This window comes from Pseudorca crassidens, chromosome 10 (genome assembly GCF_039906515.1).
Source record: "Pseudorca crassidens isolate mPseCra1 chromosome 10, mPseCra1.hap1, whole genome shotgun sequence".
Classification (NCBI taxonomy): domain Eukaryota; kingdom Metazoa; phylum Chordata; class Mammalia; order Artiodactyla; family Delphinidae; genus Pseudorca; species Pseudorca crassidens.
In genome coordinates, this window is record NC_090305.1 from 4,121,284 (window position 1) to 4,144,714 (window position 23,431).

At 49.5% G+C, this 23,431-nt stretch overlaps 1 protein-coding gene across 1 annotated transcript in view; it reads right to left on the reverse strand.

The window, feature by feature from the left end:
• The window catches only part of F13A1 (coagulation factor XIII A chain), a 134,938-nt gene that overhangs the window by 15,699 nt on the left and 95,808 nt on the right, over window positions 1-23,431 (reverse strand). Inside the window, exons 12-14 of the mRNA XM_067751911.1 lie at window positions 16,595-16,748; window positions 9,280-9,567; window positions 3,318-3,478 (exon numbers count right to left, since the gene is read on the reverse strand). Coding sequence (XP_067608012.1) covers window positions 3,318-3,478; window positions 9,280-9,567; window positions 16,595-16,748 — 603 coding nt within the window. The remainder of the gene's footprint in view (window positions 1-3,317; window positions 3,479-9,279; window positions 9,568-16,594; window positions 16,749-23,431) is intronic.

The window sequence follows — 23,431 nt, forward strand, 5'->3', positions numbered from 1 at the left end:
TCCCTGGAAACACCAGGCTGTTTGGCAAACGCAGTCACCATCTTCTATTCTGATGAAAGTTCCAGTGTGAGAGCAACGTAGCCGAGCCTTTACCTGTACTAGCTTCCGAATCAGTAAGATCTGGGTTAGAAGCTTCCTTCCCTCCCTTATCAGGCAGGTGATCACAGGCAAGTGGCTTGTGAACAGTAACAAGGACAAAACCAACAACCAATGCACACTCGGCGTTGACCGTGAGCTAGGCATCAGGTACCCATTATTTCGTTTTACACTCACAACAGCTCTATGAAGTAAGACTTGCCATCGTCTCTGTTAAACAGCTGAGAGAACAGGAGCTAAGAGACAGTAAGTGATGCGTCCAGGGTTACACAGCTAGTGTGTTGAGGAAACAGGCTTTGAGTTCAGATAGTTTGGTCCCAGAGCCTGTGTTTTGACCATCATGCTACAAGGCACTGCCTTCTCTGGGCCTCTCAGATTTCTCATCTGTAAAATGGGTACAATACTGCCCACCTCGTAGGGTGGAAATGAGGATTAAATAAGATAGTACAGGAGAAGCATAATAGCATAGACCTCAGTACTCATAGCTACTGTCATTGTCAGCACTGTGTGCCGGTCTCACCACCCCCCCCTCCCGCCTCGGAGTGGGGGGAATCCTCCTTCCTGACCCTTGTCTCTCACACCTTCTCATCCTGTACCTTCATCATAGTGACCTTGGGAGGTTCTGTAAGCTGTGGGCCAGTCCCAGGCTCAGAGAGATGGACCAAGTGTTCTAGCGTTTTCTTAGAACCTGGGGACATGTGTCCCACGTGGTCTGGACCTCTGAGCCACCGTGCTTTTGTACTTTTCAATGCATTTAGCTTCCTCTCCAACTCCTGTTTATGCAGTTTATTTGACTCCTGCCCTGAGGTTTCCTGGGTAACATTTGTTTCAAGGTCTATTTCTTTTCTCCTCCCTTCCCCGCTCCTCCTTTTGTCCGTGTCCTCTCCCCCCCGCCCCCCTGCAGTCGCTTTCAGGATACCTGCCATCTGGATACCCGCGGTCCGTACCCAACGCCTCCAGTAGACTAACTAGCATCCTGGTCGCCAGTCCATTAGCCAGTTTCTGGAATTGGAACCTCTCACAGCTCAGGGACACCTGGCTTTCAGAGTATGAGGGACTTTACCCAGGAACACCTCTTCCGCGGCTGGGATTTAGTCTGTCCTTGGGGCTAATACAGTTCATGAGGTTAGCGGTTAAGCGACCGCTTCTGTGAGGATGCTCCTGCCTGCTTTCCTGAGCACTCCTGGACCGATTTCCATCTCTCTCCTGCTGGAGTCCCAGTCAAATGACCCTACCCTCTAAATGCATCACCTCTAAGAACTGCCTTTTTGACACCCTTATGGAAATTGAAAAACAACACAAAACAAGGCAAAAAACCCACACAACTCTTTGTAAAGTAAAGTACACCCTCCCTGTCCAGGTCACTTGAGCTGCAGGAGAAGGGATTTGGGTTCTGCCCGTGGGGAGTTAAACTGCTCTCTGAGTAAACTCGGAAGATGACTAGTCAATAATCCTTCAGTTAATGAGGTCTAAAAGATGAAAGTTATCAGTTTCCTGTATTCATCCAGTTTATTACCAGCGGTGCAATTAAATTCTATTTTATGCTGGGGTTGGATCACTTCCCAGCTGGGGAGAGCTCTCTCCTGAGCCCTTCGCAGGGACAAGCTGTCAGTTCATAATTAGGTGAGTGTGTGGGCCTCGCCTCTGGTGGGAAAGGTTCAGAGGCTGAGCTCCTGAAGCAGCGGGAAAGGAGGCCTCCCCCAGCCTCCGGGAGAGGCCTGCGGGGCACCGCACGTGTCCCAGGAGAGCCTGCCATGAGGGCAGCCGCCACGTGGCGGGTGGGCAGGCCGCCCCGGTCACAGCACCAGCGCCTTATGCCCAGGGGAGAGGCAGCTCCTCTGCAGGAACCCCAGTATCACTTCTCTGTTCTGCATTCTTCCCTGTTCTGCCTGCAGACCTGCACCCCTCACTTTTATGCTGTCTCTTAAGGCCTCTTGTGTAGGTGGTGCTGTGATGGGCCTGTAGCAGGTGACCTGGGTGACCAAGGAGGCGCGAGGATTCAAGCCTTCCTAGAAAAGGAGGGCCTGGGGTTCCTTCCTCCGGGGCCCTACATGTCGGCCTGCATGGGACTCATCGTTCAGTAGCCCTCAAGGGCCGTCCACACAGCGCTGGACCCAGGGGGAAGGCTGCCATTTTGAATGCTACACAACGTTATTAGCTTTCCAAGTGATTCTCAGCCAACGATTCAGAAGAGACACAAGGCCTACCGCTCCCCGCCCGCCCGTTGCCAACAGCCCACCTCTAGAGGCTCTAACATTTTGATTTACCCACCACGTTAGAGGGATGCACCTTCAGCTCTGTGCTAATCACTCAGTCACTTGGAAAGTCACTTGGAAGCCCTGGATAAGGCTGCCATGAGATGTCACACCCCAAGAACCCTGATGGACGCCTGGGTTTCTGCTCCCTGGGCAGGAGGTGTCTCGGGAATGTGGCTATGGACGCTGCCAGTGATCCTGAGAAGTGGGCGCAAATAGGCTGCCATATTCGCCTTGCCCTTTCACCCATGCTCACCTCTCCACTGCCAAGTGCCTTTGAGACATTTGGACAGAGGGAGCGGCTAATGGAGAGACAACGTTAAAACTACTAGTAGCCAAACGGACAAAAAAGGCCCTCTGGTGATAGAGGTCAGAGCAATGGCTGTCTCGGTGACGGAGGAGAGAGTGATGGACTGCAAAAGGTGTGAGGGAGATTTCTGGGGTGTTGGATGTTACACATCCTCTGTGTCTGCATCTGGCTGGTGGTTGCCAGGTGTAGACACACATGACAAGTCATGATCACCACACTGACGTTTCGGTTTGTGCCTTCTACTGTATACAGTGATAGCTTCATGGAAAACGGTACAGTCCTAAACGCAGGTGGGAGGGATCCGGGCGGCTTCTGTCTGATGCCATGCCTGACCTACTTTATTCTGGAGACAGTGAGCTCCAAGTATCTGTATCCTTTACACATCTCTATCTTCCTCCACAAGCGTGTTTATACCCCCAGGTTATATTTATATCTGCAGCCATGTCTATATATTTAAATCTGGAGAGGAGAGAAGAGTGTTATATGTGCACGTCAGTGTATAGGGTGGTTTACTTCTTTCAAAGAACAGGAGGATCCTAGTTCCTTTTTTTTTTGGAGCAGAACACACTTTCTCTCTCTCACACACACACACACACACATATTCATAAACACTAACAACCTTGCCTTTCTCCCTCATCTGAGATGCTGAAACTGACCTTGATGATGACCTTGGGGATTGTCAGCACAATGGACTTCTGCTTAGCCAGAACATCCTTGGTCTCATTGACACGGGCTGTGACAAAGAAGTGCAGGAACGCCTGCTCCAGCAGCTCGCCCATGTACTCGCCCGCTTGAATCAGCACCTCCTCTTTCTTGACTGACGGCAGGAAAAAAAACATGGCGGTGTCAGGACCTGGGATAGGAGCTGCTTCACTCTTCCCTGAGGGCCCCATCTTTGCCACGCTAGCACAGTCTCCACCAGGAACACACACGGGTGAGGGCAAGTGGAACACAGAGCCCATCAGGGACAAGAAGCTCTCCGGCTTCTGGGGTAAAGAATGTGCTGGAAATTTCACATTCAGTAAAGTCTTCCTAGAGAAAACGTGTCAAATTTCCCAACAGTGCTTTTGCTGTTGTAAAATGCAATGGGACAAAGAGGTTTAAAATCAAGGACCAAGGGGTGTGAGCTGCGGCTGCTTGGATTTAGGCAGAAACAGTCCCAAGGCGACAGATGTGGGGCAGTGATGTCCACGGCCACCGTGTCACGGGCCCTCCTGTGATAAGACACGTCTCACGCAGGCCACGGGCCACGCTCGAGCAAAGCTGTCAACGGCCTAAACCTTTTCCCTGATTCCTTTGCTCCACACTTTCTCTCCAGCTTGTACTGTACCAATCTGACTTGATTTTTCTATTTAAGAGAAAGAAGCAGTTGAAACCAGTTTTCACCGTAGGCCTGCAACTCTCTCCCACCCCTTCTGCTATTTGCAACTTAAAAGACCTCTGTGATCTCAAGGCACCGACAAGGGGAGCATTTAGGTGCTGGGGACGAGCCAGTGAGGATGACAGGTGGAGGGGGGGCATGGTCCTGGCCCCCCTCTGCTCACCATCCGGGCTGAGGACGGGAATCCTGTCTTGCGGCTCTGACCGCAGCCGTGAGGTTCTGTTTGGCTGTGCTGCCCAATTTCTCTCACTCTCGTTTCCCAGAGCCCAGGATTCTTAAGGGCAAAGGGCAGTTCTCCTGCCGGCCGAGCCCGGGCCTGGGCAGAGCCAGGGGCCTCCATCCCCCTGCATGGAATCGAATGTCTCCACCACGGCTTCCCTGCTCAATGTCTGCCTTTGGCCAAAGATTCCTCCCTCCGGTGGAAGTTATTGAAGGAAACAATTCCCAAGGCTGATAGTTTCAAGTGCAGAGGGTGGCTCGTTTTAGCCCTCCCTCACGAGCGGCCGTCCAGGACCCAGGACGCAAGACCCTGTGGGGTGAACTCCAGGGCACAGGGAGGCCTCCTGCCTTTTGGGCTCCCGGACGACGGTGCATCAGGCCGTGCCTACCATCTGCCTCAAGGTCTCTGCATGGATGAGTAGGTGCTGTGACCACCCAGTCTTGGCTTTACCTCACCAGCACTTAGGGACATTTAAAAACCTGCCCTGTTGGATCCCACCCCAAGCCAATTCAATCAGAATCTCGGTGGCTGGGGCCCAGGCTTTGTTTTAAAATTCTGCAGATGACTCTTACGTGCAGCGGGGCTGAGAAGTACTGCTCAACAACTAGGGGGACCCGCCCTTCCCGCCACCAGATCAGCCCGGTAAGAGCCTGCCACCGGTTCTCTAACCCCACCCACACTTAGGGAATCAGGATCTGTGTTTGAATATGATGCTCAGATGGTACATATTCAAGTTTGAGGGGCTCCCAGAGATAGGAGGTTGTAGCAGGAGATGGGGTGGTGTTAGGGTAGAATTGGGTGAACTTAGGATGATCTCTGTTTTGAAACGGAAAGTTTTGCACCCCAGAATGCACCCAATTCCTGGCAAAATGGAAAGGATGGTCATCCTAGACCAGTGGTTGTCAACGGGGTGCAATTTTGCCCCCCAGGGGTGTTTAGTAACGTCTGGAGATGCTTTTCGTTGTCACAGCTGGAGGTTGTTACTGGCACCTATCGGGTAGAGGCCAAGGATGCAGCTAAACATCTCACAACACACGGGACAGGCCCCGTAACAACTGTCCAGTCTGAACGTTCGTGGTGCCCAGGCTGAGAGACGGCCACGGGCTATGCAGAGTTATTGGAACGTACTGGTCCGCCCTAGACAAGCAGTCAGCAACTCAGCCTACTGCCTGGCGGTCCCATTCCACTTAGAGCTGCCTTTGGAATCGAAGACCTTGTCTTGACCTTGACCCTCGAATTCTGCCTTTTTGGGTGACCTACGCATGTCGCCTCCTTTGGGACTGAGCCTGGACCTTGCCTCCTCCATGGCTCCCCGAGCAGTGAATTGTCCAGAAGATTAAGGCTCTGTCCCTCGGTTGGAGACAACCTCAGACGAGCCCATGGGGGCTGTTGTCACTTCGCCAGATGGAGGCAAAGCGAGAGGCCTTGAAGAACACGCGTTTTGCCTCTAGCTGCCTCCGGTAATAATAATAATAAAAAAAGGACATCCTCTGGCTATTTCTAGAGGGCCGTGTTTGACCACTGGGCTGTTTAGGTTGGCGAGATGTGCTTGACATCGTTACAGAGGCTCTCGCTGCCTTGATATCAGCCTCGGGACTCTTCATTCTCTGAGGTAGAGCATCCTCTAAATCTTGGCACTAAAGAAACTGGGCTGTGTTTCTGAGCCCAAGGGAACAGGGCTCCTGAAATAGCACATTATGTAAATGCTGTGTTTTGCCACCACACAAGAAATTGTTCTAGATAAAGTTTATTAAACGTGGCAAGAAGAAGAAATTTTCATTCTCTGAGTGGTGGAGCTGGGACCCTGCCAATACCATTTACGGTGTCTGGGGAAAGCCGGGGGGGTGGGTCACAGACAGGAGCTGCTTCATCTCTTTTCCAAAGAGCAAAGAAAACTAAATATAGCCAAGTGGAAACGATAGCACCTTTGAAGGTATGGGAGGTTTAAGTTATTCAGATCTTCCCAGCTGATTCTAGCCTACACGTTCCCTTTCATCATCAATGTGGAAAATACGCTTCCCGTTCTACTTGGAAAACTTTCTTTGCGACGGACTCTCCTAGGATTGTATCCTGACCTGCTTGGTCGAGGTCTAGAATCCTGTGGCTTTTTGCCATATATTGCAATTGATTTTGGGTTGCAATATGCAATTTATTGCATGCCGTTAGTGCCACCTACATGCAGGGGAAAGCAAGAAACAGTCTTCAACTCCCTTCAGGTTATTGAGGACAAGCCTTGGGGTGGGCTGAGTGCGTGGGAGCTGTGTTGATACTGAGTCAGGCTTCGGTATCCCTAGATCGATGACTGAGATGGCTAATGTGCCATGCCGTTCTAGCCCGCTACCCCCCGTAAGCTCATGCTTTTATTGGATCATGGAGAGAAGGGGAAGGAGATTGCGAGATGGGACTCTAGTGCGGTGGGAAAAGGATGGCATATAGTTCCTTGTCCAGGGGAGTGAGGGGCAGCTGGACCCCAGGCAACAGGGCACAAGTACGGGGCGGGCCTACTTAGGGCCCGAGAATGCACGGAGCTGGCTCACCACACCTGCCTGAATAGGATGTGGCCTCTGGCACCTGCTTTGCCTCTAATTACTATGTGTGGCCTTGAACACGTCAACTCGCCTTTCTGGTCTCATTTTCCCAAAGTGTAAACACGTTGGAAGTTAGCATTTATGGGAAGCCTACTTGCGGGAAGCCTTCCGCATATATTATCTCATTTAGTTTCCTCCACAGCCCCCTTCTCTCACGCCACCCATCCAACCTGTCAACCAATCCCGAGGGCTCTACCTTCAGAAAACACCCGGATCTGGTAGCTGTCACCACCTCCCTCACCTTCACCACCATCTCTCACGGGACTATTGCAACAGCGTCCTAACTAGTCTCTAAGCTTCAATTCCACATCGCCTATAGTCTGTTCTCAGCACAGCAGCCGAGTGATCTTTCAGAACCCAAGTTAGACCAGGGCACACTTCTGCTCAACACCGTCTATGGCTCTGCAGCTCACTCGGAATCACAGCCAAACTCTTTACAAGGGCCTCCAGGTCTTTACCTGGTCTATATCCACTAGCCTCCCCTGGATACCTTTGCTCCTGACCCCTGGTCTCCTTGCTGCTCACTGAACACATCACATGAGCTCTGGCCTCAGGACCTTTGCACTTACTTTTTTTTTTCCTGGCTGGAAAGCTCACTCCTTCCCTTCTGTCAGATTTCTGTTAAATGTCACCCTATCAGAGGGGCTTTCCTTGACCACACCCCCCACCCGCGGCACTCCGTCTTCCTTGTCTTGCTTTGTGTTTTCCTATTCTACGCAGAACCATATATATTCGCTTGTTTGATTGTTTATTGTGGAGTCCCCATCTTCCCCCCAGGAGACCATCAAGAAGCAACTCATTGCTGTGTCACCAGCACAAAATAATACCTGGACTTGTAGGCATTAAATAAAGCTGTGTGTGTGTAGCGGGGGTGAACCAACAACCCAGTGATGTGGGTAGTATTGTTCCCACGTGCAGATGAGCTCAGATTACTTAAGTAACTTGCCTAGGGACACACAGCTAGTAGGTGACACAGTCACAGCTAAAATCCAGATTTGTCTAATTCCAAGGTTCAGGTCCTCTAAATCCACTGAGTCTGTCTGTCCTAAGCAGCTGTGATGACTGTTTTTTCTCCTGAGTCCTTTATACTGACTACGTGTTTCTGTAAGAATTACCTTTCTTCCAAGTGCTAGACCTTCCAGTTTCCAAAACCAATACCATGGTGATTTCTTAGTTGTTGGCTAGTCTACTGAATCGAGGGGGATTTGCTTCCTTCAAGATTCAGTAGGTTTCTTGAAATTAGGATTTTTTAGGACTAGTTTCTCATTTTTCTGGGAATATCCTTCTGACGCCTCCCAAAGGTACTTCCTGAGACTTGGGACAGACACCGAATCCAGGAAGCTTGAAAACAAGTGAGACGTGTGGTGTGGCCACCCAAGGCGGGATCATAGTCTTGCCTGCCTCTGTGTTTAAAAAATTATTATTCATATACTTTTTTTCCATTTCTTTTCCTGACTCACCTGTCAGGTCAATGGATCTGATGCCCTGCCATGTTGAGCCTTTCAACATGTTCTGTTTTCTAACTCCGTGTGCTCTGCCTGGAGACCAGGTTCTTCTGGTTGGCTCATTTGGCCAATTGAGTGACCAGCTGTTGTGCACACTAAACACTGGTACCCAAGGGAATGAGACAGGTCGAAATTGCAGTCCCCAGCGCAAGCTGCGGCTTTGTCAATCCCAGTCCTACTTAAACTAGTCTGGAGTTTTCATAGCGAAGAAGACGCTTTGGAAGGCCATGTATGCAAGGGAGGTGAGGGATCGAGGTGCGGGAGAGGTCCCCGGGAGATGGCCGGGAGAGCAGAGCCTCCAGAGCTTCCTGGACAACACATCCCGAGGCTCGAGTTTCCTCTCCCAAGGATGGGCTCTCCCGACCCTGTACCTCAGACAGCCCACCCTGCGGAGCTTAGATCTCCCTGCCCCCTACATGGTAAAGCCAAACACACCATTCCTGCTGGGCGGCCCCCCAAAGCTGTCCCTAAGTTGGGAGAGAGGTACCGCCAGCGGGCCTGCTTTCTGACACACAAGCTTCACCAACTCTCCTGTTCACACCAGTCCCCCTGGGATCTTGTTAGAATGCATGGGTCTGGGGTGGGGCCTGAGAGTCTGCATTTCTGACCAGCGCCCAGTAGGTGCTGATGCTTCAGATCCTTGGCCCACCCTGTAAGTAGCAAGAGGTTCAGTGACATTTAATGTTCACGACTCATGGGGCTCTAAGCTTTGAAAATTTCAGTGCTCACTTCTGTGCACAAGTCACGGAGATGAAAGTGGGGGCCTTTCTAGGAAGAGTGGGTCCCGCCCTGTGGCTCATATGCTCCTGAGCTCTGGGCCAGGGCTTTAACTTCAACAGGAAGCTATTAGGGAACATCAGCAGAGAGCCAGACGAGGAAGCAGGTGACACATCCAGGAGAGAACAGCCCCCCTCGTTAACTTACAGGATAAGGGCTCCAGTGTCACATCAAATGTCTTGTTCTTGAATTCTGCCTTGGCGACCCCGGTGTAGAAGGTGATATTGCCTGAGAGATAGGCTGTGACGGTGTAGTGGGCGGGGCCATTGTTACGGAAGGTGATGGTGACCTTGAAGTCTCTTCCCAGCACGACGTTCTCCACTTCAAAATTCATGTGGACATCAGACCTCGATTTGACGACGCCCTCTGTGTTGAGGGGCTTTTTAGCCCCATACATCAGGGCAGTTTCCAGGGCCAACCTCTCTTCTTCTTGACCTAGGAAAGGTGCAGAGATAAGGCCAACGTAAGCCACCCGAGAGAAAGTCACCTTAATGAACAGTGTGCTGTGGGCACCACTTGCAGGGCTTGCCGGGCTGCCTCTGTGAGCCACAGGCTTCCCTCTGGGGCAGGTGTCATCATCATCCCATGTTATACGTTCTGCAAAATCAAGTTCCCAGAGAGTTAGGACCTGCCCGGCTGCCGGGTTCGGCGTATCTGAACAGGGGTTACTACAGAGCATACTCCAAGGGTTGTTTTTCCAGGGTCACTGTTTCAGGGCTCAGCAGATAGAACCGACAAAACCTAACTCTTCTCAAACTGTGGGATTACTTGGCTTCCCTCCCAATGTCCTAGCCACGTAGCCGGAAGAGCTGCATCTTGCCTTGCACCTTCTACAATGTGAGTTTTCTCCCATTCATGGGTCTGCCCGGCAAGACCTGTCTTCCTCATGTCTCTTTCCACTCGGACCTGTCCCACTTGGCTTGGGAAAGCTAGTCATGCAGATGGCTAGCAAAAGAAGAATCACTTTGAAATAAAAATGCTGGTTTTTATATTTCCATTAACTTTTAAGATGTTGCCTCTCACTTAACTAATAGCAAACTGCAACAAAAATGAAGAGGTTAGTTAATAGTGCTAACAAGCATCACTGAGAGCTAACTATGTGATGGGTGTCATGGGAAGCGTATATTGCGCTCTGTCTCATCTAGTCCTCAGAAGGACTCTGCAAGGCAGGGACCATTACTACCATCGGTTTCCTTGTGTGTAACGTAAGGACGCATACGTGGCAGGGTTGGGAAGTGGTTTACAGGTAGGACATGCATGAGGATTGGCAACTACTGGGACTTTGCAAAGACAGAGAAAATGCCAGCACGTGTTGCGAACAAATGAATGTGTATTTCTGCGTGTGCATGAACAATTTCTCTGATTGTCAAGACTGCGAGAATGTGCCAGAAACAACTGGTCCAGGACAAGCATTGGCTAGAGCACGTTTCACAGTCGACAAGAGGGAGTTAATACTAAAGGGAAGGAGTGGCTGTGACAGGGAAAGCATAGTGAAATATTTTAGCGGAGAGCATCTGGCAAATAGGTCCCCAAGGAAGAGAGCATTAATGATCATGGCTTTGGACGGGCACCAAACATGCATTTAGGCGAAATGTGGGAGGTGAACGCCAGCAGTGGGAACATGGTCATGGTCAGAGAGGAGCCTCGTGGGGAGAGGATGAGCTGGCCGAGTGGAGGAGGGGCGGTGGAAGCTTCTGGGCTCTAGGAGGGACTTCACAGCGGGTCGTAGGTGGAGGAACCTCTAGCTTCCTTCTGGGGACCAGCCTGTCCCTCTGAGCAGGAGCTGTCAGCGAGGCAGGCGAGGGTTTCCAGGAAGCACAGGCCCAGGTAAGAGGCAGAATTCCCAGCTCGCCGGAATTCCCGCTCTCTGCAGTTGTGGTCTGAGCTCTGATGTCTCACATAACGCAGGGCCATGAATTTGGGGTCAAGAGAATGATCTAAAGCCAGATCGCATTTTCTGAGGCTCCTCTGTGGCTCCAGGACCAAGGTCAAAACCACCCTTCCATTAACTGGGTGTCATGAGAGTCCCCTTTATGTCTGATGAAGCCTCTTCTCATTGCTCAGGTCTTAGCTCAAATGTCACCTTCTCAGAGTGTCCCCCCCACTTCCGTTACTCTGGTCCTCTCGTCTCTCACTAACACTTTACCTGGTTTTCTTTCCTTTTCCCAGTACTCGTCGCTGTGGGACATTACTTCCCCCAGGAGAAAGTAAGCTCTGTGTCCCCAGGACCTGGGACCCAGCCTGGCACAGAGGCTCTGGAGGGCTGGGGTTTGGAGAAGCACTTTGCCTTCATGTAGGGACGCAACTTTCATCTTTATAATAGATATGAAAGAGTCCGGTTTAGGACATCTGCTGTTCGGTTAAGCTCACCTGTGCAAGTGCCACCTGAGCTACCATTCCTTCGATCACCTCATGCTAGTTGTGCCCCTGTGATGTCCAGGCACCGTGCCAGGCTCAGATGAGAAGCGCAGCCCTTCCCACCCGGGTCTAAGGGCACTAGTGCAGAGGGATCACCACACGCGTATCCGTCACAGATGCTGGGTCAAGCGTTTGTGTGTGGTGCAGGGAACACGGGGCAGAGATTGGACACCACCCGGCGGCAGGGGAGGCTTCTCAGAGGGTTTTTCCTTCCAGAGCGAGAGCAAAGGCATGGAGGCAGGTGGGAGCCTGGCTTGGTGGAGGAACTGTCACAGCTCACCTAGGTGCTGATTTTAATGCCTGTGGGTACGGCGAGGAAGAGCTGCGAGGGGCCCAAAAGGCAACTAGCAGAGGCTTGGCGAGCTCTGGCTGGAATACCCTGCAGGCAACGGAAGCCAGTGAGGGCTTTTAAGCAATGCGGCAACAGGTTGAGATTGATGTCATTAAATATGTCACTTTGGAGGCAATGACTTAAACAGAGGGAAAGAGGGTGAGGAGGGGAAGGTGGCATTGGGAAGCTATAGCAGTTATCCAGGAGAAAAATCATCAGAGTCCAAGCCAATAGTAGGAGCATGGTAGTAATAATAGAATTACCAGCAAGAGTGGAAACTAACTTTTGTTGGCCATTTACTACATATCAGGGACTATGTTAAGGGGCTTCCACACCCAGCACCATTTGATTCTCAGGGAGGGGCCGTGGCGATGGAGGGGAGGAGATAACTTTGAACTGTTCCGAAGGGGACTTTTAGAGGATTTGCTGCTTGACTTATTCTCAACGTGCTAAGTTTGGGTGGGTCATGGTTTTCTTTCCTGGGGCAGGGAGCACGGGAGAAATAGATCTGGGGTGGGGAGGGAGTGATAGAAGGTGGCATTTGGGAAGGTTCAGTTTTGGGTTCCTATGGGACATTTAGGTGAATGTGGGGCTTAAAAGTGAAGTCTAGGCTGGAGACAGACTTGAGAGAATCAGTATGTGTGTGCATGTTAACACCAGCTACTGGGTAGGAACAAAGCCTAGAAGGAAGAAACATTCTGAGGGGGGGCAAAGAAAGGGGAGCTCTGAGTTGCAGAAGAAGATGGAAAAACGAGTCAGGTAGGTTGGGATGGAACCAGGAGAAAGCTGTATCATAGGAACAAAGAGAAGAGAGAACGTCAAAGCAACCTAAGCGTCCAATCAACAGATAAATGGAAAAGGAAGGTGTGGTATGTACACACAATGGAATATTACGCAGCCATAAAAAAGAATGAACATGTTGCCATTTGCAGCACCATGGATGGATTTGGAGGACATTACGCTAAGGCAAATATGTCAGACAGAGAAAGACAAATACTGTCTGATATCACTCATATGTGGAATCTAAAAAACTAGTGAATAGAACAAAAAAGGAGTAGACTCACTGATATAGAGAGCAAACTAGTGCCTACCATTGGGAAGGTGTACAAACTATTAGGTATAAAATAAACTACAAGGATATATTGTACAACATGGGGAATATAGCCAATATTTTATAGTAACTGTCAATGGAGTATAACCTTGAAAAATTACGAATCACTATATTGTACACCTGTAACTTATATAATATTGTACAGCAGCTCTACTTGAATAAAAAATAAATTTAAAAAAATTAAAAAACAATTTTAATTTAAAAAAAAAGAGAGAATTTCAAGAATTGTGAGTGAGCAAATAGCATCAAAAAATGCAGGAGGTTTTAGGTAAGCTGAAATCTGCAAAATGTTTATTCTACATGGCGATCAGATGTCTTGGCAACCTTGAGGAGAAGGGCTTCAAGGGTGAGCAGGTGGCAGACCTCAGGGCACAGTGGATGAGACATAAAAAGGAAAAGGAAAAGGAAAAGGATGTTGGGTGCGGGCAGCCGCGCAGGCAAAGAGAAGAAAGGATGGACCATGTTTGCAGGGGACTTTATTGTTGAAAAAGAGTTTTGTAAATTTTCTTAACACAGGTGACATGGTCATGGGAAGGAGCTAATAGAGAAGGAGAGATGAAAATACAAGTGACAGAAGGTATAACTGTTGGAGCGAAGAGGAAACGGGACCCGGACACCATCACAGAAGAAGACTTTGCCGCAGGAGAAGTTCTAAGAATTCTAGTTTTCCAAATTTTATAGTTTCTTCATCTTATATTTTAAAGAAGGGTATAAACTTGACATTAAGCTTTAGCTCATCGAAGTGAAAAATGATCTTTCCACAGTCTAGTTAATTAAAACAGTAAGTGCCTAAATCTGGTCATATTTTTTTCTCTGTTTTCACTCCCACCACAGGTTAGTGGCCACACTCAGCATTTGTAGAGAAATTATATAAGAGATTCAATAATGAGGACCAGGGTGGCAAATGCACGGGCCCAGATGCTGGCAGTCTCTCCTAGATGCCCCTGGGGTACATGGGTAACCACTCACCCTTTCCCACCGCACACACAGGAGCGGCGTCAGCTCCCTTCTTAAACGGCACTCACTCCATCATTCCCAATGTTAGAATATGAAACCCACATGCCATCCTTGATTAAGAAGCTAACGGTCCACCTGGAATCAGACGCCAGCCCAGGAGCAGGATGGATGCCTCTTAAACTATCTATGCGGACTTTAGGGGCTCTTCTGCTTGGACAAGCCCCCCACACTTTCCACTCCTCTGAGCCTTGCCTTCTTGCCAGACCTTGCAGGTCTGGACCTCAGCTGTCTTCCCCGTTCAGAGCTGGCACATTTTACTTGTTTTAATCTGGGATTCTCCCTTGGCCAAGCTCCTGACTCCTCTTTCATGGACCGACGTCTGACCCTGATTTGGTCTTCACCACCACCTCTGTGGCTGACCACGCAGGACATCTTGCTGAGCAGTTTAAACAAGATAGCTGGTCACTTGGACGGCTTCCTAGAGGACGGCTCAGCTCTTGTTCTAGACACTGTCTGCTCAGGACTCCTCCACACTGGGAGAGTTTATCCACAATCCCTGTCCTGCTGCCTTTTCCTGGAGAACTCGTTCCCCGGGGAAAGAGTCATCCCCGTGTTTCCCTGTGTGTCCTTCAGACTCAGGGAGCCCGCAGCTAAGGTCCTCCAGGATCCCTGAGCATCTGTCCAACCACCCCTGTCCTAGGCATCCAACACACAGCTTCCCGCCCGTCTCTCTAGCTATTATAGATGGGAAAGCAGGGCTGTGTGTGTCTCCATCCCGACAGTGTTTGGAGTCTGGAGGGTGGTTAACAGCAAGTAGTTGAAAGGATGAATGAATAAATACGTGGATGTTACAGCCGGTTCCTTTCATTCCTATATGGAATCCTTTTTCCTTTCCAAATCTTTTTGCCTGTCACTCTATCACAAGAGGGCATGGGTCATTTGTTTTGTTTTATTGTGCTTTTAAAAAAATAATAAATTTAGTTATTTATTTATTTTATTTTTGTCTGCGTTGGGTCCTCGCTGCGGTGCGCAGGTTTCTCATTGTGGTGGCTTCTCCCATTGCGAAGCACGGGCTCTAGGCGTGTGGGCTTCAGTAGTTGTGGCACACAGGCTCTAGAGCACAGGCTCAGTAGCTGTGGCGCACGGGCCCAGTTGCTCCACGGCATGTGGGATCCTCCCGGACCAGGGCTCGAACCCGTGTCCCCTGCATTGGCAGGCGGATTCTTAACCACTGCACCACCAGGGAAGCCCTCGCTTATGTTTCTAAAAACTCTCTTTTTAGAAAAAAGCCCAAAAGAAAAAAGAATCTTTTGTATCGAGGTTGTGTGGTGGATGAAAACCAACAGAAGAGAAGAGCTATCTATTTCAGGAATACAGCAAAAATTCACGGGTTCAGATGGCACAAATCCTGAATTTCTCAATTCAGCAAACATTCTCTTTATAGTGCAAATTGCTTTTGTAAATAAGAGCAGGGAGACAGAGGATCTAAAATATTTAAAACAGATTCTGCACTCAGCATTTCAGGAACACTGATGAATATTTAGGTATATGCAAATGACCCTTCATTTTTATCCATTTACTAAAATGGCCTTTGCCATTCCTAAGAAGCTCTGTTGGTGAATCACTTGTAACATATATTCCACGTCCCCGTGAAGACACCCAAGGTCCTCCACCTCCTGTCCGCCACTGACCTTGGGGAGACTTGACTCCGGCCTCTGGGCACTTAATGAGCTTAAGGCTTTAGTAATGTCTGCAGGACCCTAAACACACCGGCTGATTCACACCCCATGGCCTTGTCATATTCTCATCTCCTGGAAACCCTGGTCCAGCTTCCTTAACTGTGGTCTGGGACTTCTCTTATCGGGCTTTGTTTTCCTGAATCTCCTGGTTGGACTGACTGCCCCCTTCTTTGTTTTCAAAGCCCTCAGCAGAATGAACCTATCACTTGCCCAGAAACTGGGTTCTACTCACCGTGGGGCTCCCAGCACCAAACACAACTCCAGGCATAGAGCAGGCACTCAGTACGATGGAGACGGGACTGAACTCAACAGCTCCATTTCAAACATTCCACACACGAAGAGTTAACAAAAACCACCTTAACATTATTTTATGATTGAAACGGGCCTCCGTTCTAATTGGCCTGAATTAGTGAGACTGCAGTGTCCTATTAATGTTGTATCATCTACCTCAGGGGGTTTCCACGATATGTCAAGGGAGCAATGCATGTGAAAATCGTTTTCAAGGTACTAAATAAATGTGAACAGGTATTTAAATTTCATTATTGAACTAAAAGTACATTAGTTATGTAATGTTTTCTAATAGGATTATTTGCAATTAAGATGCTTTCATATTTTTATGAACAAGAACACATTCTATATTCTGTTAAAATAGACGTGACTTTAAAGCATTTATTTCAAAAGCCATGTGAAGCAGAATTCTGCTCAAAGCAAACAAACAAGTAAAACTACAATGACACGAGAAATTGTGGGTGTGATATGTATTCACTCCAGTTCTCTCCTAACTTCCAAATGCTGCAAATGGCCACGCCTTCTCTGGAACATGTCTTCGTGGTGACAGTGACTGTAACTACGAAAGTGCCGAGCAGACTTGGGCAGAGCAATCTTCATTCGATTGCAGTAACTTACCTTCTTGGAATTTGTAGGTGTCAGTAATGTCCTTTATGCCATCTCCTCCAACTTGCTTGGTCACGATTAATTTCCCAATATGGGTGGTATCAAGGGTTTCAACCACATGAGTGCCATCTTTCTTAGCTGTAATGTAAACAAGATCACTGTTGACCTAAAAACAGGAGAGGAGACCATTAGCCAGCATCCAATGTTCCTGTCACCAAAATCTCTAACTCTCAATAGTGTAGCCATGTAGGGTCCCTGGAGACGGCATTATTCATCGTGCTAAGTCATTTAAGTGCCAACCATTTCTTTCTTTCCTTTCTCTTGCTGGCAAATCCTACCTCCTAAGGCAAAGCAGAAAGTACCCTGTTACTCTCCTCAGACTTCTTTAAGCTGACAGTGATGGCGTGACCTACTTCCAGGAAAAAGAGAAAGTCTGCTGGGTGGCTCCTGGGAGATTTTTCTCCAGGTAGATGCATAGGTCCAAATCAATCAAGATGTATACATTAAATGTATGCATTTTAAATATCAATTTTACCCCATTAAAGCTTAAAATAATTAAAGCAAGTAAATGGAGAGAAGAAAGGCTGTGATAGGCAGAGGGACTGGCCGCTTCAAAGGTTCTGAGGAAGGTATTTGAGAGACGCAGTGGATTAGCTGCAGGGAACACGGGCTCTGATCTTGGGTGTGTACTTTTAGAAAGTTACCTTGTCCTCTCTGAACCTCCGTTCCTGCTTCTATAAAATGAAAATAATTACACTTGTTCTGCCAGTTTCATAGGAACACCTTGGGACTGAGCGAGATAGAATCTATGTGAGCATGATTCTTACAGAGGTTTGTAAACATCAAAATTGAGTAAAAATGTAATGATCATTACTAGGTAATGGGAGAACTTGATGATAGATACCTAGCTTTTAAAGATGAGGTTTAAGAGAGCAACTTTTCTCTGCTTTCTCACAAAATGTTCTGAATTTACGTGAAGTCTGATCTCTGTTAAGGAGAAAGGAAGTAGTCAATATTTATTGACCCATAATGTTTCAGGGACATTTTTAAATGATTTAATTTAAACCCCACAGCGACAATCCTGTGAGGTAGGTACTATTATCCCTCTTTTATAGGCGAGGCACCAAGAGTCAGAGAGTCAGCAGAGTGTTTGTGGTCACATGGCTGGGAGGTGGTGGAGAAGAAGTACAAACGTGGGCAGGGGCATGCCCATTGCACATGCCCTGACCTTCACCCTGGGTGGTCATAGCACATGCCCTGACCTTCACCTTGAGTGGTCATAGCACATGCTCTGACCTTCACTCTGGGTGGTCATAGCACATGCCCTGACCCTCACCCTGGGTGGTCATAGCACATGCCCTGACCTTCACCCTGGGTGGTCATAGCACATGCCCTGACCCTCACCCTGGGTGGTCATAGCACATGCCCTGACCCTCACCCGGGGTGGCCATAGCACATGCCCTGACCCTCACCCTGGGTGGCCATAGCACATGCCCTGACCCTCACCCTGGGTGGCCATAGCACATGCCCTGACCCTCACCGCGGGTGGTCATAGCACATGCCCTGGCCCTCACCCGGGGTGGTCATAGCACATGCCCTGGCCCTCACCCGGGGTGGCCATAGCACATGCCCTGACCCTCACCCGGGGTGGCCATAGCACATGCCCTGACCCTCACCCGGGGTGGCCCGTGTGTGTGCCCGGGAGCTCCGCAGCTCACTGCCTCTCCGTGTCACCCCACAGGGCCATGGCACCACGTGGTAGGGAGGCGCTTCCAGGCCCAGGGCCTGGGTGGTTCGATGCTGCCTCAGGTTACTGAGGGGTGATGGTGTTGGCCCTGTTCCTCAGCAGAGTATCCAGGGCTCGGTGGCGAAAGGCACGTGCTGTGAAAGGCTGCAATGCGAAACCAGGAATCAGGACAAGAGAGGACAGAGCAGACACCTCAAGGATATTTCTCATTTTGGAGAAAAAAGTTCAAGGAAACTTTAAATGAGCTTCCTGAGAATTTCAGCCGTCCCTCTGGCGGAGACCATGCAGGCATGGACTGCTCCCTCCTCACTTGCGAACTATAGCCACAATGATGATAAATGTCCTCTTAATAAACAACTCTTAAAGCAGCTTTCAGTTTTCCAGGGAGACAAGGCTAAATATGAAAGTGGATGAATCCTCGTCTCCCCTTGAGCATAGCTTAGGAAATTTATGTAGGCTAAAATCTCAGGTCAGCCCACTACACTGTCCCTTGTGAGGAAAGGAAAGGAGAAACACACACATAAAATGGCTTTTGCATATGTGTGTTGAGCGTGAGGGTTTAGGGAAAAGATCCTTTCCAAGTGACATCCGCAAGCTTTCTTTTCGGTTGCAGCCGCTAGTGTGGCGGTTCTCCGTCCTGACTGCACATTAGACTCACCGAGGGGCTTAGAATGTATGACAGACCAGCTGGATCTCTACGGTAGAACCGTCATAAGGGGAAGAAATATTGGACCTAGGCTCCGTGACTTTGGGCAAGTTACTGAATATCTCTGAGCCTGGGTTTGATTATACCTCCCTTGCAAGGCTGGCAAGTAGATAAGCAACACCTGTGAAAGTCCTGTGTTTAATTTCTTTTGAGTGGAAAGGAGTCTTCGGGACCATCTGGTCTTACCCATACGTTTGAAAGGGCTCTGGTCACGCAGAACCTGGGCAACCCAACGTGAAATACGGCTATTCTCAGCCCCACCACCCCTTGCTTCTTGGCGAGACACAGGCACTTCCAAAGTGGGGTGGACAGTAGGAGGAGAGCTTTCCTACCAGGAGGAACAGGATGTGTAAAGACTCTGATACGAGAGCGTGTTTGGATGTTTCAGGGCCCCTGGGGCTCAGCAAAGGTGGGCTGGGTCCTCAGGCTAGAGAGCGGCCTCTCTGCAAACTTCTGCTTGTTGCCCAAGGAATGTGAACGTGTGTCCACTGCCGCCAGAAGCTACACTTCTCACCTCTCAGGATGGAAGCTCTGGTTTTCAGGACCCAGGACAGTGTCTGCTCTCTTCATCTGTTCCCAAGGGGAAGTAACTGCCCTGCAGGCTGTGCTGAGAAGGGGGTGCTCCTTCCAGGGCTTCTGAAGGAACGCAGTGGGTGCCCACCTGGTCCTGGAGCCCTCCTGGCACAACTGCCAGACGTCGAGCCCTTGCTTGCCACTCCTTCACCCTGCGGACGCTGGCTACGCGGCCACACTCCCGTGTGCGCCCCCTGCTGCTGCGTACGTGGGCCTCATCTCCCACCAGGACTGCCGGTACTTGAGGGTGCCACGTGACCCCTGTCTCTCTGGGATACTGCTCTCAGCAGTGTACCATGCACACGCTTTCGCTTGCTCTATTCATTCATGTATTTACTGGTGGCTGCCGTGTACCAGACCCTGCTTTCAGCGATGAGAAGCCAACAGAGCCCACCTGCGTGGAACTTACATTCTAGCAGGGAGAGAAATAATAACACTGAGTCAGAGTAGAAGGACAGAAACAACAGGGCAGGTGGTGACGTTTCAGGTGCGAGGTGGTGTGAGTGAAGGTCTCTTCGAGGAGGTGAGCTGAACAGAGATCTGGACGCAGGGAGGGAACAGGACATGCGTAGTGGGGGAGGAGCTGTCATAGCCAAAGGAACAGTATGTGTAAAGACTCTGACAAAATAGCAAGGTCATTGTGGCTGGAAGGAAATGAGCAAAGGGATGGGGGTGGAGGGGAAGCCAGGGTCCATATCGCACAGAACCTTGTAATGATTTATGCCTCAGTGTATCGTAAAAGTGATGGGAATCCGTTAGAAGGTTTGGGGCAGGGGAGTGACACGTTTCTATTTACATTATGAAGGATACTTCTGGCTGGTTTGTGGAGAAGAAACAGGAAAGGGGCAAGCGAGGAGGAAGCAGATGATTTAGGGGCAGACGTCCCAGATCTCAGTGCTGTTCAGAGCTCAGAGGGTAATGATAGAGATCACTGGCGTGGTTGGATCTGTGATCTTATTGGAAGGTATTATATCTCCGTTAAGATGCCTGAGGAAGGTTAAGAAGAGAAGCCAAGATGATTTCAAGTTTTCATAGGTTATTTGAACAAATGGGTGAACTATTTTAGATCGGACTAGGGGATGCCAAAAAACAGGCTGCATCTCATAAGTGGCAGCAAAATAAACAAGCTTGAATTGAGAACGAAGAATCTGCAGAGAAGCAGTTGCACAGTTAGCGTACAGGGAACTGCTGGCCTGGAGCAAGGGAAGGTGTGGCCTCTGGAGCAATGGGGTGGTGACTGCGGCCCCGAGGAGCCTGTCACTGCTGCCGTGAAAATTAGCTCCGGGCCAGGGAGGGAAAATGGGTGCGTGCATGTGCGTTTGTGTGTGAGTTTGAGTGGGATGGCGTGAGGGGGTCAACAGACACAACTAGAAGAAGCTAAGACAGAAGAGAAGCAGCAGCTCCTGAATGCTTAGTGAACGTGGGAATTGCGTGGGAATTGGGAAAGTAGCCCCGATACTGAGAACCGTTCTGCTCTCTTTAGGAGCCGCAGGTCCCCAGGAGTCAGGGAGGACGGGCCGAACAGCCTCCAGAACCAAGAAACTCACCGCAGGGCTGAGGGCATGAGAAGGGAGGCGGGTAGAGAAGTAAGCTTCGGTCCCTGGAAGAAATCTAGAAATGGGAAGCATAGATTTCCAAAACGGAGGAGAAGAGGAGAAGGGCAGAGGTAGGATGCTTTTCGTGCATACGTCTCTTATTTGGGGTCGTGCTTTCACCACAAAAGCCCCGAGAAAACCAAAGGAAGTCAATGAACATGATGCTTGATCTGGCCCGGAAATGAGTAAGGAGTGACCAAGAAAGTCAGTCTGCCGAGAGGCAAGAAAAGGCACGTTCCGGCTGACGTGGCTGGGGTCAGGGAGAGGCAAGCTTAGGCAGCAGGGAGGCGAGAAAGGGAGGGAAGATGCTGTCTAGAACCTGAGTCACATAGACTCTCATTAAGTGAAATCCGACGCGCCCCATGGACTCCTACTTTAGAACCCTTGAGAAAAGGGTCCTCACGCACTTTTCAGCAGTTGGAGCATCTCTTATAAATGGCTCAGCCCTGAAGCTCAGCGCATGCCAAAGCAGCAATCCTACGCGCTGTCAGACCAGTCTGCAGTGGGTGAGAGAGGAGTAATTATAACCCGAGAGTCCCGACGACATTCACAACACCGCGATCTATATTTAATAACAGCTCTTGGGCAATTCGCTCTTGGAGGGAGGCTGTTCCTCTCCCCTTCGCAGCAACAAAGCTTAATGAAAATACAAAAACAAGGCTTGGCGAGTTTTAGAGTGATTTCCCATTAAGAAGTGCTCATAGCATCAGAAATGATCAGACGGCAGCTGGGGAGGACTGGATAAATCTTTAAATCTCAAAATGAAGTCGAGAGGGTGAAATTCCAAATACGGTCTGCCTGTTCTCCCAAGGCTTCTAGAAACTGTGATGGTGGGAACAGTAGAAGAGACACTGTTCCTTTCGTGTAATTCACATTTCCGCTTTTGCTTATTTCCGAAACATCTCCCAGGCCTGCCCCCTCCTGCCCCCTCCTTCCCCGCCTGTCGCCGTTTGTCTGGTTTGGGCGTGGAGTAACATCCCAGCCTTCCCGTGTTCCCCGCACCCCCGAGGCCTTCCCTTCAAGGCCGTACTGCACAGGTTCCCGTCCCTTCCCCGTGGGAAGCCTGTCGTTTACAGGACGAGGTGCCCGTTTCTCAGGACAGAAGGTCCCTTGTCTAGTTCCCTCAGCTGTCGTCATTTGACGCCTCCCAACACATCACTTTTCATGAGCCTGTATAGTTTTTCATTGTCTGCACGTACCATTCGGGGGCTCAAGTTTTCTCCTCTGTGTAAAGTTCTTTCCTTCCTCTGGCTTCTTTCTTACCCTCTTCGCCTGAATAATCACTAATCATCCCTCCAGACATGCTTCAGGCTCTGCTCCCTCCAGGTAGCATCTCTGGCCCTCCTTCCATGGGCTCCTGTAATACTCCACTCATCGTACCGCGGCTATCACGTAGCTGTCCTTGTATCTGTCCCCAGATCACGCTCCCTAGACAGGGGCTTGTGGCCTTTGCTGTCCTGCCTCAGTTCCTAGCTCATATGTCTCAATTAACTTCAACGCGAGTCATTTATCACCCACATTGCTGTCTGACATTTAGTTCCACAGCATTCCTTGCGTTATTGTTATTTAAACGTTGCTGTGTTTACCTACCACCATCTCCATCAAGAATCCAGTTACTTAAGGACATAGGCTTCTGAATTCCCACAGTGTCTGGCACGTAGTGGGAATAGACATGTACTCATTCTAGAATAGTAGCAGAAAGGGGTGTTTACTGGCATGAGCTCAGGTGCCTCCCTGGCTTTAAATCTTAGCACTACTCTTTGTTGGTTAGATGATTGCGGGAAGGTTATTTAACCACTCTTTGCCTCATGTTTCTCTTCTGTAAAATGGGAAGAATTATAACATCCATTTTAAAGGGTTGCTAAGAGCATCCGATGGTAGGCAAAGTGATTACGTAGCAGTAGGTGTTATTTCATTGCGTTCATTCGTGAAATTATACTCTAGGTCAGTCCTGCCTCTCAGCCTCTCATAAACCTCTGTTCCTCACCCCTACCTTCAGCAGCCTCCTGGCCTTCTCCTTCACCTGATGTCTCTTACATTTAATTTGACTTTCTGAGCTCTCTTTGGAGCACCCTTGAACTGCCCTCTCTGCTTCCGACCTCCATCCAGTTCTTGCAGAATTTCAGACCCTTTCCCAAACCATCCCTATCCACCCTTTAGTGTGCAGCGTTCTAGACCCTCTTCTCCCCTCCGTATTCTAGCAGCTGTACTCTCTGTCTCCACTGTTG